We start from the raw sequence: 12519 nt of genomic DNA, 5'->3' as shown, positions 1-12519 counted from the left end.
TTTACATTTGAGGCAGCTGCAGAGAGCGTGCATGAATAATTAAAACCTGTCGCTCCAGCACATTACCAGCTGAAGAAGAGAGGGAGAGAGAGACTCCCCCATTTCCACGGCACCTTTCACAACATTGGGATGCCCCAGAGCACTTTCCAGTCAGTTACATACTTTTTGAAGCACAGTCACTGTTTTTGACACGGGGATCACGCCAGCCAGCTTTCACACAAGATCCCACAAACAACAAAATAGTGACAGCCACATGATCTGTTTTGGTGATGCTAGTTCAAGGATAAATACCAATTGGGACGCCGGGGAGAATATCCTTACTCCTCTTGGGAATATGGCTCCTGGGGATCTTTCACCATCAACCTGAGAGGACGGACGGAGCTTCTGATTCAGCTTCTTGTTCAAAAGCTGGCACTTCTGACGGTGGAGCACTCCCCCTCAGAGGAGGTAACAACATCCTGACTCATATCCAAGACAGCAATACCTGTGCGGGCTCAGCAAGAAGAGTAAATGAAATGAAGTCAGGCTGTTGCAGATGACAGGTTTCATGCAGGGTACATTTCAATTTGATGCTTCAATTCTGTGAAGGATCACAGAGGGAAGTAGAATTCAGAGAAACTTCTGGTTGGCTCTCTACATACAGTCCAGGGATCTGCGAAGTTGACAATTTTCAATATTGGATCCTTGCCTGTTTCCCTCTCCTGTGATTGTGAAGTGTCTTCTGCATTCTGGTCGAATTAGTTCTTCTTTGTGCCAAAGGAGAAATATGAATATTAAATAGTCAGTAAAAAAAAACAATAGGGAACCCAGGAGAAACGTCTTTATCCAGAGAATGGTTTGTATTTTTTTTTGTTGCTTTCATGGGATATGGGTTTCTCGTCCCTAATTGCCCTCGGACTGAGTGGCTTGCTAGGCCATTTCAGAGTTACCCACCTTGCTGTGGATCTGGGATGACATGTTGGCCAGATTGGGTAAGCATGGCAGATTTACTTTGCCCAAGGGCATTAGTGAACCAGATGGCTTTTAGGGACAACTGAGGATAACTGTCATGGTCACCACTACTGAAACCAACTTTCAGTTCCAGGTTTATTAACTGAATCTAAATTCCACCAGTTGCCATGGTGAGATTTCAACCCATGTCCTCAGAGCATCAGTCTGGACCATTAAATCGAGTGACATTACCCCTCTGCCACCATCATGCCCCTACCATACGGAGTGATTGAGGTAACTGGTATAGATGTTATTAAGGGGAAGCTAAATAATTACATGAGGGGGAAAGGAATAGAAGGATATGTTGATAAGGGGGATGAAGTTAGATGGCTGGAGGCTTGTGTAGAATGTAAACACCGGCACAGATCTGTTGGGCCAAATGGCCTGTTCATTTGCTGCAGGAGTCTTACAGTTGGTGACCTTTAGTTTGCTGTTCCCTGAACGGGAAGAATTTCATTTAAAGGTGGGGGGGAGAAAATTGCAAAGCAAAATTAACTTTCAGCTTCTATACTGTTGAGTTCACTTCCACATTGTCTCATATCTGAATCATTATGGCCTAGATTTTCCTGAGAGTCTATCATCATTGCCTGCACATAACAATACTGAAGGGCAAGAGTAAGACCCAGATTGCATTATGGGTCTCATTTTAAATTATTAAAGGAATATATATCTATCTAAATATGTAAACGTTTTGTGGCAGAATTATATAACCTTTGCTGTATCTCTTCAAACAATCATTTCAGATTCGAGAACAGGAGACCATTATCCTGTCAACTAACCAGATAATCAAGACTTTGTTCAAACAGATCCCTGATAGCATTGCCTCTTCAGCCAATTACATTGGTGGCACAGTTATGGCACAGCTCCTTCACAGCTCTAGAGGCCCAGGTTCAATTCCGGCCTTGGGTGACTGTGTGGAGTTTGCACGTTCACTGCGTCTCTGTGTGGGTTTCCTCCGGGTGCTCCTGTTTCCTCCCACAGTCGAAAGATGTGCAGGTTAGGTGGATTGGCCTTGCTAAATTGCCTCTGAATGTATAAAGAGGTGCAGGTTAGGTGGGGTTACGGGGATAGGATGGGGAAGTGAGCCTGGGTAAGGTGCTCTTTCAGAAGGTTGGTGCAGACTTGATAAGCCAAATGACCTCCTTCTACGCTGCAGGAATTCTATAGTACTATATCCCCCAAGAACTTTGTCCATCTATCAATTAGATCCAGAATCCAATTGGCTCCTAAAAATCATGGAATCAAGACCCATGCCTGATTGGTTCCACCACCTTCCATGACTGGACCCTCGTTTCAGATTCCTAGTTACATGCTCCAGATATCAGAATCTTCCCATCCTGACCCTCATCACTCTGCTCGCAGCCTCCAATTCCAACTGCAGTGCTGTTCCCCTCACCACATCACCAGCCATTTAGGATCATAGGGAATAGGAGCAGGAGCAGGTCATTCACCTCATCAAGCCTACTCCACCATTCAGTAAGATTATGACTGATTTGATTGCAGCACTCACTACTTTCTTGCCTGTCTGCCACCAACCCCCCCCCCCCCCCCCCCCCCCCCCCCCCCCCCCCCCCCCCCACCTCACGGTCCTCCCACTCCCATAACCCTCAAACTTACCCTGGAATATATTCAATACCCCAACCGCCACTGCTCCACTGGAAGAGAATTGCAAAGGCTATTGACCCAATGAGATGAAAGTATCCTTAAATGGGAGACCCCTTAGTTTTAATCTGTGGCCCCTAGTTCTAGATAACCCCATAGGAGAAAACATTCTCTCAGCATCGACTCCCCATCAAGCCCCCACAAATCCTTGAACCTTTCTATAAGATCCCCTCTCAATTTTCGAATCACTGATGTGGATAGGCCCAAATAGGGAAGGCCATTCAGACCATCTCTTTTCACCCGACTGGAATGGCCTAGAGTTCTGAAGATTTTACCTCAGCCTCCTCTCTCTGAAAGTCCCCTCCAAGGTTTGAACAATCTGTGATAAAATATTCCTTTGCCTGTTTTGAAATCATCTTTAGCTCCACCTGTGACATCTGTTTCCTGTTTAATTCAAATTCCCAGCTTATTAACAATTTGCAGGGAAGCACCCTATGGGGGCCCAGCGCGGAGGAACATAGCTCCTCCCCCCGGAATGAGCACGCTCGGCGATCTGTAGCCACCGATCGTGGGCGTGGCCACCGTGGAGGCCCCCACCGGAGTCTGATCCCCCCCCCCCCCCACCACCACCAGGACGGCTCCTGCAGCCAGAACGCCGCGGTCCCGCCGGGTGGGACCATATGTGAACCACGCCGGTGGGACTCAGTGGAATGCGGCAGGCACATGGTCCATCAAGCACGGAGAATCGCCGTGGGGACCGCTTTCAACAACCGGTGCCGTAACGATCGCACGCGCGCAACTGGCGCATGCCGGCGTGGGAGCCTATTTTGGGTGATTCTCCGCCCCGCAACAAGCACGATTTTGGCGCAGAGGGTCAGAGAATCCCGCCCAACACTTCCAACAAGGCAGCACTCCCTCAGTCCTGCACTGAGTTGTCAGCCCTGATTATGTGCCAAAGTCTGTTAAGTGGGACTTGCACCCACAACCTTCTGACACAAAAATGGGATTGCTGGGAACAGGCCCCATGCACTTTCTCCTAGCCTGCTCTCAGTTCTTAATGCGAGGTGCCTGGCCACGCTTCTGAAAAGTTACCTGAAGTATTCCATTCTTCAGCACTAACATGTTTTAACCATGTGGAGTGCTATACTCACAACCTAAAGACTTTATAAACAGCAGTATATTTATAAATGTTATGATGCAATACTATTTTTATAGAAGATATTGATGAAGAGCTATGGTTAGAGAGATATTTTCATCATTGAATAACGGATGAAAATTGTACCATTCTTCACTGTTCAAGACCATTTATTTTTATTTGTTCCTCTCTAGACGAACAAGGGTGTGGCGAAGGGGGATTACCACCATGCGAGCTCAAGCTCCAGACGGGCCCTGTTCTTGGCTGTGCTCTCTATCACCATTGGAACTGGCATTTACGTGGGGGTTGCCGTGGCATTGATAGCCTACCTGTCCAAAAACAACCATTTGTAGGACTCCATGGCCTATGTGGACGCACACGTCGCTCCTTGGCACGTGACTTTTTGAGCCGCGCAAGCAAAGTCCCAAAATCAGAAGGCGAGCTGGTCAGCTTCACGACAGCAAATGGAACATTTGATTAAAATGAAAACGTCATCAGCATTCATTATGCCGGTCAATCACATCGATGTACAGTATTAGGACTGAAGACCAAATGCTTCTCAGACATAACCGGACTCGAACTGGAAATTCAGTCAGCCGAACGAGGAGGAATGTAAGGTTGAGGTAGCTTCTCAGAAGTGTGTTACAGCAATGACAATAATGTAGAAAATCTTTTCAAGTAGTCCTCATAGCAAAGCTTATTGTAGCTTTGAAAATAGTTTGCAAAGATGAGATTTTTCAAGGTATCTGTGTGTTTCTTTCTCTCTCCGTCTGTTGATCTCACAGGCCTGCTCCAGGGCCTCTGGGGAACAGCCTGCTGAAAACTGGTCACCACACTAACCCCTCCAGTTCTCCTCTGCCCTGCCTCACTGAATCTCTATAGACAGGTACCTGGCTTCCCAGGAGTACTTGCACACTCCTTGTCAGGGTGTGTCCCTCATAGACACCTTTTCAAATGGCACTTCCTACCTCCAGCCACTGGGTTTCTCCTGAATAAACTGACCGGTCACATTTGAAGGGAGGCTTCGCTTGGTTGAAGCATCCACCGAGGGAAGGGTTCTCACTCTTGGCGGGCCACTTGATGACCGTCGACTGGAGACATAGGGGGTATGTCATCAGGTGAGGAAAACGCTAGGCTCAGTGATTCAGTTAAGATCAGTCAAGTCTGCGACCAAATATGCAGACTCTCGCCCAGAGAACAAGTGACGTGTGAGTCTGTGAACTTCATCGTCAGACATTCTGCACCTTGATGCCTGTCATGATCAAATGACTCGCTATTATTCCGGGTCGAAGCACCCACCTGCCTAATTGCTCCAGACCTCATTACCACCTTGTTCGAAACATAGACAAAAGAGCTGAATTCAGAGTGATTGCTCTTTACGTTGAGGTAGCATTTGACTGAGTGTGACATCAAGGAACCCAAGCAATATTGAAGTCAATGGGAATCAGGAGGGGGAGCCCTCCATTGGTTGGAGTCAGACCTAACACAATACACAATGGTTGTAGCTGTTGGAGGTCAATCATCTCAGTCCCAGGAGATCGCGGCAGGAGTTCCTCAGGATCATGCCCTGGGCCAAAACATCTTCAGCTGCTTCACCAGTGACCTTCCATATGTCATAACCTCAGAGTTAGGGATGTTTGCTGATGATTGCACAGTATACATTTTCATTCATAACTTCTCAAATAATGAAACAGCCCAGTTCTGCACACAGCAAGAGCTGATTACATTCAAGTTTGAACTGACAGGGGACAAGTAACATTTGCACCACACAAGTGCCAGGTAATGACTGCCTCCAACAAGAGAAAGTCTAACCATCTCCCCTTGACATTCAACATTACTACCATTGCTGAATCCCCCACACTCAACATTCTGCCATTTTATCACCTCTCTAACAAAAAGAGAATATTGTTTGACTAAATCCAACAGTTAAATTTTGAATCCATTTCCTTTCAGAAGACTTAAGAATAAATAGGAAGAATCTTAAAATTGAAGAGCGAAGGCATTCAGGACTAAAATCAGGAAACATGTTCTCATATAAAGAGTAGCAGAAATACAAAACTTACTCACCAAAAGGCCCTTGATGTTGGGGTTCAATTGGAGCTTTCAGAGCCAAAATCAACATGCTTTGGTTATGGAAGAGTATTAAGGGATATGAAGCAAAGTTGGGCAAATGGAGTTAAGGTACAGATCAGTCAAGAATGGTGGAGCAGGCTTAAAGGGCCAAATGGCCTCTTTCTGTTCCGAGGCAATCCTTGTGTATATTGATTCAAAAACATAATTGAAACAGAAATGAGATAACCTTTGTTTTATCCCAACATTGTAACTCGTGCCATGGGCTTATTTACATCGTTATCTCTCAAATCGAACAGCTTTCATCTTCTCTGAAGCATTGTCGTTGAGTACGGAGATATATCTGACATCATTACAGTCATAAAGTCGAATTCTTCTTCACAAAGTAGTTTAATGCTCTCCGACTGTGCCTGCAAGTTGAAACTGGGCAGGGTTCGATAGTCAATTGTTTCTTACGAGTGATTAAGCAAAATCAGCAGAACTGAACGCTTGCTCCCTCAAAGGACTTGTCGCAGTTGATTGTCCTCTCAATTCAGACTGGCAATTAGTCGCTACATTTAGTACAACCTTCCTTTCTTTATTTTACTGAACCCTTGTTTCCATTCCCCTTCATCTAAATTCTGTTCTATTTCTTGACCTATCCCATTTTCACTCCTTTTTTTTCACCAAGCTAAACTTTGGTTTAGTGAACGTCAGGAGGCAATGGGTTCAAGTCCCACTCCAGTGACTTGAGCACATAGTCCAGGTTGACACAACTGGTGCATGACTGAGGGACTGCTGCACTGTTGGGGGTGTCATCCTTTAGTTGAGAAGTTAAGCTGAGATCCTTTCTACCCTGCCAGATGGATGTAAAAGATTTGTGGGACTATTTTAAAGAAGAACAGGTGTTCTGGCCAATATTTATGCCTCAACCAGATTAACTCAAAGCAGATAATCCAATCATTATGATGACTCCCACTTCTCCATTTTGGCTTTGACAAAGGATGTATATTCCTTCGTTTGGATTCTTGAGATGATTAATCTTTCAGCTATTAAGAATTTCAAAAGAGATTTCAAGGTCCATTGTCCGAACAGAGTTGGAGTCTTTGCTCGCCCCGTTGCTTAAGAATGTAAATTGCCTTTGTGTAATTCCCTTGGAAGTCGTCGTCTACAGCTCACCAGTTTATTAGTGCGTCTTCGGAGGTAACGAGGAGCTTCTCTGAATGTCAGAAAGTTCCTTTTGTTTGAATCACAGTCAGTCATGTCTTCTGTCATTTTAAGTCTTTGTCCAGTTTTTAAAATTTTATAAATTAGCCACGATATGTATTTTATGAAAATATGGAGTGAGGTCTTAGCTCCTTGACACCAATATCCAGCAAAACTGATCAGGAAGGGAAATGACAACCCATTATCATTGGATAAATTGATACTTTACCATGGCCTCTGATCAGAATTATATGCAGTCATGTGGTCAATGATGCCATGCTGACACCTGGCCACTAATAACGCCCACAGAAAAGTCACTGAACTTTAATTGGGGTTTAAGAGTGTGGATTACCAAGCCTCACTGTCACTTACAGCTGTGCAAATGTACATCAACATGGCTGATTTACAATAAATTCCTGCTGGCTCATTCGAGAATTCCACCAGTGTCAACAACACAGTCAAACGAATTCCATCAATTCTAGTAGAGGATGCTATCTGCGGTATCGAGGGATTGAAATGTTTTTTCTTTGCTGGATGTTTATGCAGCTAATCACACCTACTCAACATGAAATCTGGTTAAACCAGGCTTAGAAAAATTTACATGAAGCATGTAGAAATGTCCATAAAAGTGAACCTTAAAAACAAATTGATTTGACAGTGCTGATTCAGTCACTTAACACATTCCTGAAAGTTAAGCATGCAGAAGGTAAAAAAGGTAATTGTATGTTATTTCAAATTTTACAGTAAATGAATGCCCTATTGTTAACAGAATGGTTTAAGTTCTATTTGCATGTAAAATTGGATGTATTAATCAGAACACAGGAGATCACGGGAGTGGTGCATTACCGATTAATGGATATATATATATATGGAACTACAACAGAACCTTTGGCTTTTTTATTGTATATATATTTCTAACTATTCCTGGATGAATTTTCGCTTCAACACTCAAAAGTAAAACTTCTTATATATATTGTTTTCATTGGAATTAAATTTTAACCTAGCAGTGAGAGACTGCAGCTGATATCCATTTACACTGTTGGACTAGCTAGCCAATGAGAGATTGTGATTGATGTCCATCAAACCCATTGGACTAAATGGTTCTCGGGACATTGTGACCAGTGGCTATAAAACATATTGGGCGAGATAGCCCCGGAAGATTGTGGCTAGTGTGCCTAACCACCATCACTGCCCCCCCCCCCCCCCCCCCCCCCCCCCCACCCACCCCCTCTCCTTCCCTACCCACTTTGGATCAAGTGAAAAATGTTCTGACAAAGGTTGATGAAAACAAGCCATAAGTACTGTTGGGGCTCGGTGGCATTGATTAGGACTGACAACAGGGTACTTTGCTTTACTGATGATCTATAATAAAAAGAAATGTCACTATTAAAAATTAAACAATCCTCCACAAATTTAATTGCTCTATTCAATAACTTCAACTAATCATAAATCTCACTCCTAATATTGCCCTGATCCTGACAGTTTTGCAAGATAACGTCGATCATGACACTTATGATTTATTTGTCACAAACACCTACACTTAATACATATTTAGCTATAAATCAAAGCTTTTTTTCTGAAAATCTAATCTTTTTATTGGCTTTTCTCATATTTATAAATAATTGGTACCTATATACATTACATTTTTCTTGCCCGCGCTAATTTGCTTTCTTTGACAGAGAGGTTTGTTTTCTCCTTCATTTGACTAACTGTACGTACATTTTGCTGCCCTCTGGATCGGTCTGTGATCCCCTCCCCCCCCCCCCCCCCCCCCCCCCGGGTTGCGCAGTCCTTTGGTTCTTCATCTTTTTTTTCCTTGGTTTACTCCTCGTTGCTGCCTTCGAACAGGTTTTAGAACAGGCCGACAAACTGATCCCAAGTATCCAGGAAGCCTTCCTCTGACCCTCGGATGGCGTACTTAATCTTCTCCAGGTGGAGAAATTCCGAGAGGTCAGCGAGCCAGTCTGCAGCTTTGGGTGGTCCTGCCAATTGCCAGCCGAGCAGGATTCTCCGGCGTGCAATTAGGGATTAGGGAAGTGAAAGCAAGGGCATTGGCCCGTGTGTAGCTCTGGCTGCTCCGATACCCCGAAGATTGCCACTATTGGGCATGGCTTCACCCTCACCCCCACAACCTTGGACATTGCCTCGGAGAAGGCTGTCCAGAACCCAGCAAGCTTCGGGCAAGCCCAAAACATGTGGGTGTGGTTGGCCGGGCCCCACTGGCACCGTTCACATTTGTCCTCCACCTCCGGGAAGATCCTGCTCATTCGGGTTCTGGTCAGGTGTGCTCTGTGCACCACTTTGAGCTGCATTAGGCTTAGCCTTGCGCTGGAGGAGGTGGAGCTCACCCTGCTCAGTGCTTCGCTCCAGAGTCCACATCCTACCTCGGTCCCCAGTTCATCCTCCCATTTTTGTCTGGTCCCGTCCAGTGGTGTTCGGGCTCTGTCCAGTAGCTGTCCGTATATTTTCCCACATTGTCCCCCCTTCTCACTGCTTGTGCCTTTCAGGTCCTCTAGTAGTGTGCTTTCTGGGGCCTCAGGGTGCCCTACTGTCTCTTTGCGGAGGAAGTGCTTTATTTGGAGGTGTCTCAATTTCTGTCCTCTTCCACTTCCTCGTCAGTTCATCAAGTGTCGCCAGTCTGCGCCCTACGTAGACGTCCCCGACCGTCAGTGTGCCCCAGTCCCGCCTCCACCTTTTGAAGGTGGTATCTAGCATGGCTGGGGGGAATCTGTCATTGCCGCAGATGGGGGACATTTTGGTCATCCCAAAGTGCCGTCTCAACTGGGTCCACGTTCTCAGTGTGACCGCTACCACTGGGCTCGTTGTGTACCTTGTTGAGGAGGATGGCAGTGTTGCTCTGGCCAGGGCCCGGAGGGTTGTTCCTTTACAGGATGCCGCCTCCATTTGTACCCAATCTGTGTCGGGTTCTTGTACCCATCCCCTCACCTTTTCTGCCGTTTCTGCCCAATGGTAGTATTGTAGGTTCGGTAGAGCCAGGCCCCCTCTGACTTTCCTTCTTTGCAATGTCAGTTTGGGAATTCTCAGGTTCTTGCCTCCCCACACATACGCCATGATTAGCCTGTCTATGTTTTGGAAAAAGGCCTTGGGGTTGAAGATGGGGATGGATCTAAACAGGAAGAGGAACCTTGGCAGTACGTTCATCTTGATCGTCTGCACTCTCCACCAGGGAGTGAGCCCCACCATTGAAAGTCTTTTACTTCCTCCACCAGGCTGGTCAGGTTCTACTTGTGGATCTGTGTCCAGTCTCTGGCTATCTGGATCCCCAGCTAACGGAATCTGTTCTGTTCCGTTTTGAACGGGAGCCCCTTCAGCTCTGTTCCTCCCCCTTTTGGGTTCACTGAGAATGTCTCACTTTTGCCCAGGTTAAGTTTGTAGCCAAGAAGGTTCCAAACTCTTTCAGTATTTGCAGTATTCTCTTCATTCCCTCCTGTGGCTTCGAGACATAGAGGAGCAGGTCCTCTGCATGGAGTGAGACTCTGTGCTCTCTGTCTCCTCTCCGGATTCCCTTCCAGCTTTTCGCGTCCCGCTGGGCTATCGCCAGGGATTCGATTGCTAGTGCGAACAAGAGTGGGGACAGGGGGCAGCCCTGTCTTGTCCCTCTCTGCAGCTGGAAGTATTTAGGTGGTGTTAGTTCGGACGCTCGCTTTGGGAGCGTTGTACAGGAGACTCACCCAGGCGGTGAAACCCACTCCTTGCCCAAACCGTTCCAGTACCTCGAGGAGGTATTTCCATTCGACCCTGTCAAAGGTCTTTTCGGCGTCCGGGGAGACGATCACCTCTGGTGTTCTCTCCCGGGGGGGGGGGGGGGATCATTATCTCATTCAGCAGCCGACTGATGTTCGCTGTGAGCTGCCTACCCTTGACAAAGCCCGTTTGGTCCTCTGCGACCACGTCTGGTACGCAGCCCTCCAGCCTTTTGGCCAGGACCTTTGCGAGTATTTACGCATCTACATTCAGCAGTGAAATGGGTCCATATGATCCACATTCCGTCAGGTCTTTATCTTTTTTGGGTATCAGTGAGATTGTGGCCTGTGCTAGCGTTGGGAGGCATGGTGCCCCCTGCCAGTGAGTCCGCGAACATGTCCCTAGGTGTGGGGCCAGAACTGGTGCAAATTTTTTGTAGACGTCCGCTGGGAACCCGTCGGGTCCCAGTGCCTTCCCCGCCTGCATGGAGCTGATGCTCTCCATGATTTCTCCCAGGTCTATTGGTGCTTCCAGCTCCCCCCGTCTGTCTTCCCCCACAACTGGCAGTTCCAGTCTGTCTAGGAACTGTTTCATTCCCGCATCCCCGTCGGGGGGGGGCTCGGAGGTGGACAGTGCTATAAATCAAAGTTGATGGAAGGGTGAAAAACAAACTGCTGATTCATTGTTGCCCATTTTGCATTTCGAACCAAGACATAATTACATTGAGTCAGAAAGACTGCTGTGTAATGTCCTTGGCCACTGCACCTCAGGCTGGATGTATTAACCATGGAGAGAAAACAACACAGATTTACCAAAATGGTGCCCAGGGATTAAAGGTTTAAATTCTGAAGACACATATGGAGTGTGTTCCCTTGAGTTTAGAAGGCTGCGATCATCTAGAAAGTGTGATAAATAAGCAAATAATTAGATAGAGTAGATACAGAGAAACAAATTCTCCGGATCAGGGAATCCAAACTAGGAGCAATATCTTAAAATTTGAGTTATACCTTTTAGCCATATATTCTGGAAGCATTTTTTCACACAAACGCGAATGAAAATCTGGCGCTCGCTCCATCAAATGGCTGGGGATTCTCATTGTCTACTGGAGCTTCAAAAATGGAGATAGACAGGTCTTGGATAGGTAAGGGATTATCAAGATATATGGAACAAACAGAGGTAAATGGAGTTGAGCTATGATCTAATTGAATGCCAGAACAGGATCTATGGTCTCCTCCTGATTTCTGATGATCGAACTGGTCACTTGTGTCTCTTATGATGTAGTCCCTACTGACCAGTGACACCATCCTAAAGAAACAACCGAGAGACAACCCCATTGGCCCAGAAAACAGTAGCTATTTATGATGCCTGTGGGACACAAACTTCTCAGTTTTGAAATAAGTCTGAGATGATGGCATAAAACAGGTGGCTGTGAATTTACAACCCATTTTAACTGAGCTCCATTCTCCTCTCGAGTGAAATCAATGGGCAGATTGTAAACCAGCCAGCCGGTTTGCTAACACCTGCTCTGCACGACCAATCAAGAAAATATTTCACCCCAATATTTCAAACTGAAAACCTTCCTCTTGTGTGTCCCATTGCTTTTTCTTCCTTTAACTGTGAGAATCTTGGTTTCCTGATTGCCCTTCCAGCCTCACACTTTGACATGGAAGGGACAGGGTGGGAGAAACGATTACTCCCCCCACTCTGACTCCACCCTATTGGCCCTGCATAGAGGCAGAAGGAACGGTTGGGAAGAATTTTGCTCTGCTCTATTTCCAGGGCACTATCATGAGGTTATTCGTGAAGGCCCTGCTTTCTCAACCTTGCCCCTC

The 12519-nt window shown here is 46.2% G+C and overlaps 1 protein-coding gene across 4 annotated transcripts in view; it reads left to right on the top strand.

Annotated features, from left to right (window-relative positions):
* Nucleotides 1-7988, top strand: part of LOC119970386 (synapse differentiation-inducing gene protein 1-like) — a 105258-nt gene extending 97270 nt beyond the window's left edge. For all 4 annotated transcript variants that reach the window (XM_038804929.1, XM_038804936.1, XM_038804955.1 and 1 more), the window contains exon 4: nt 3922-7988. In XM_038804929.1, the coding sequence (XP_038660857.1) occupies nt 3922-4080 (159 nt within the window). In that variant the 3' untranslated portion in view covers nt 4081-7988. The remainder of the gene's footprint in view (nt 1-3921) is intronic.
* The last annotated feature ends 4531 nt before the right edge of the window (nt 7989-12519 follow it).

The sequence above is a fragment of the Scyliorhinus canicula genome, chromosome 1, assembly GCF_902713615.1.
Source record: "Scyliorhinus canicula chromosome 1, sScyCan1.1, whole genome shotgun sequence".
NCBI lineage: Eukaryota > Metazoa > Chordata > Chondrichthyes > Carcharhiniformes > Scyliorhinidae > Scyliorhinus > Scyliorhinus canicula.
Note: the sequence above shows the minus strand (reverse complement) of the source record. Positions and strands in the feature narration are given on the sequence as shown.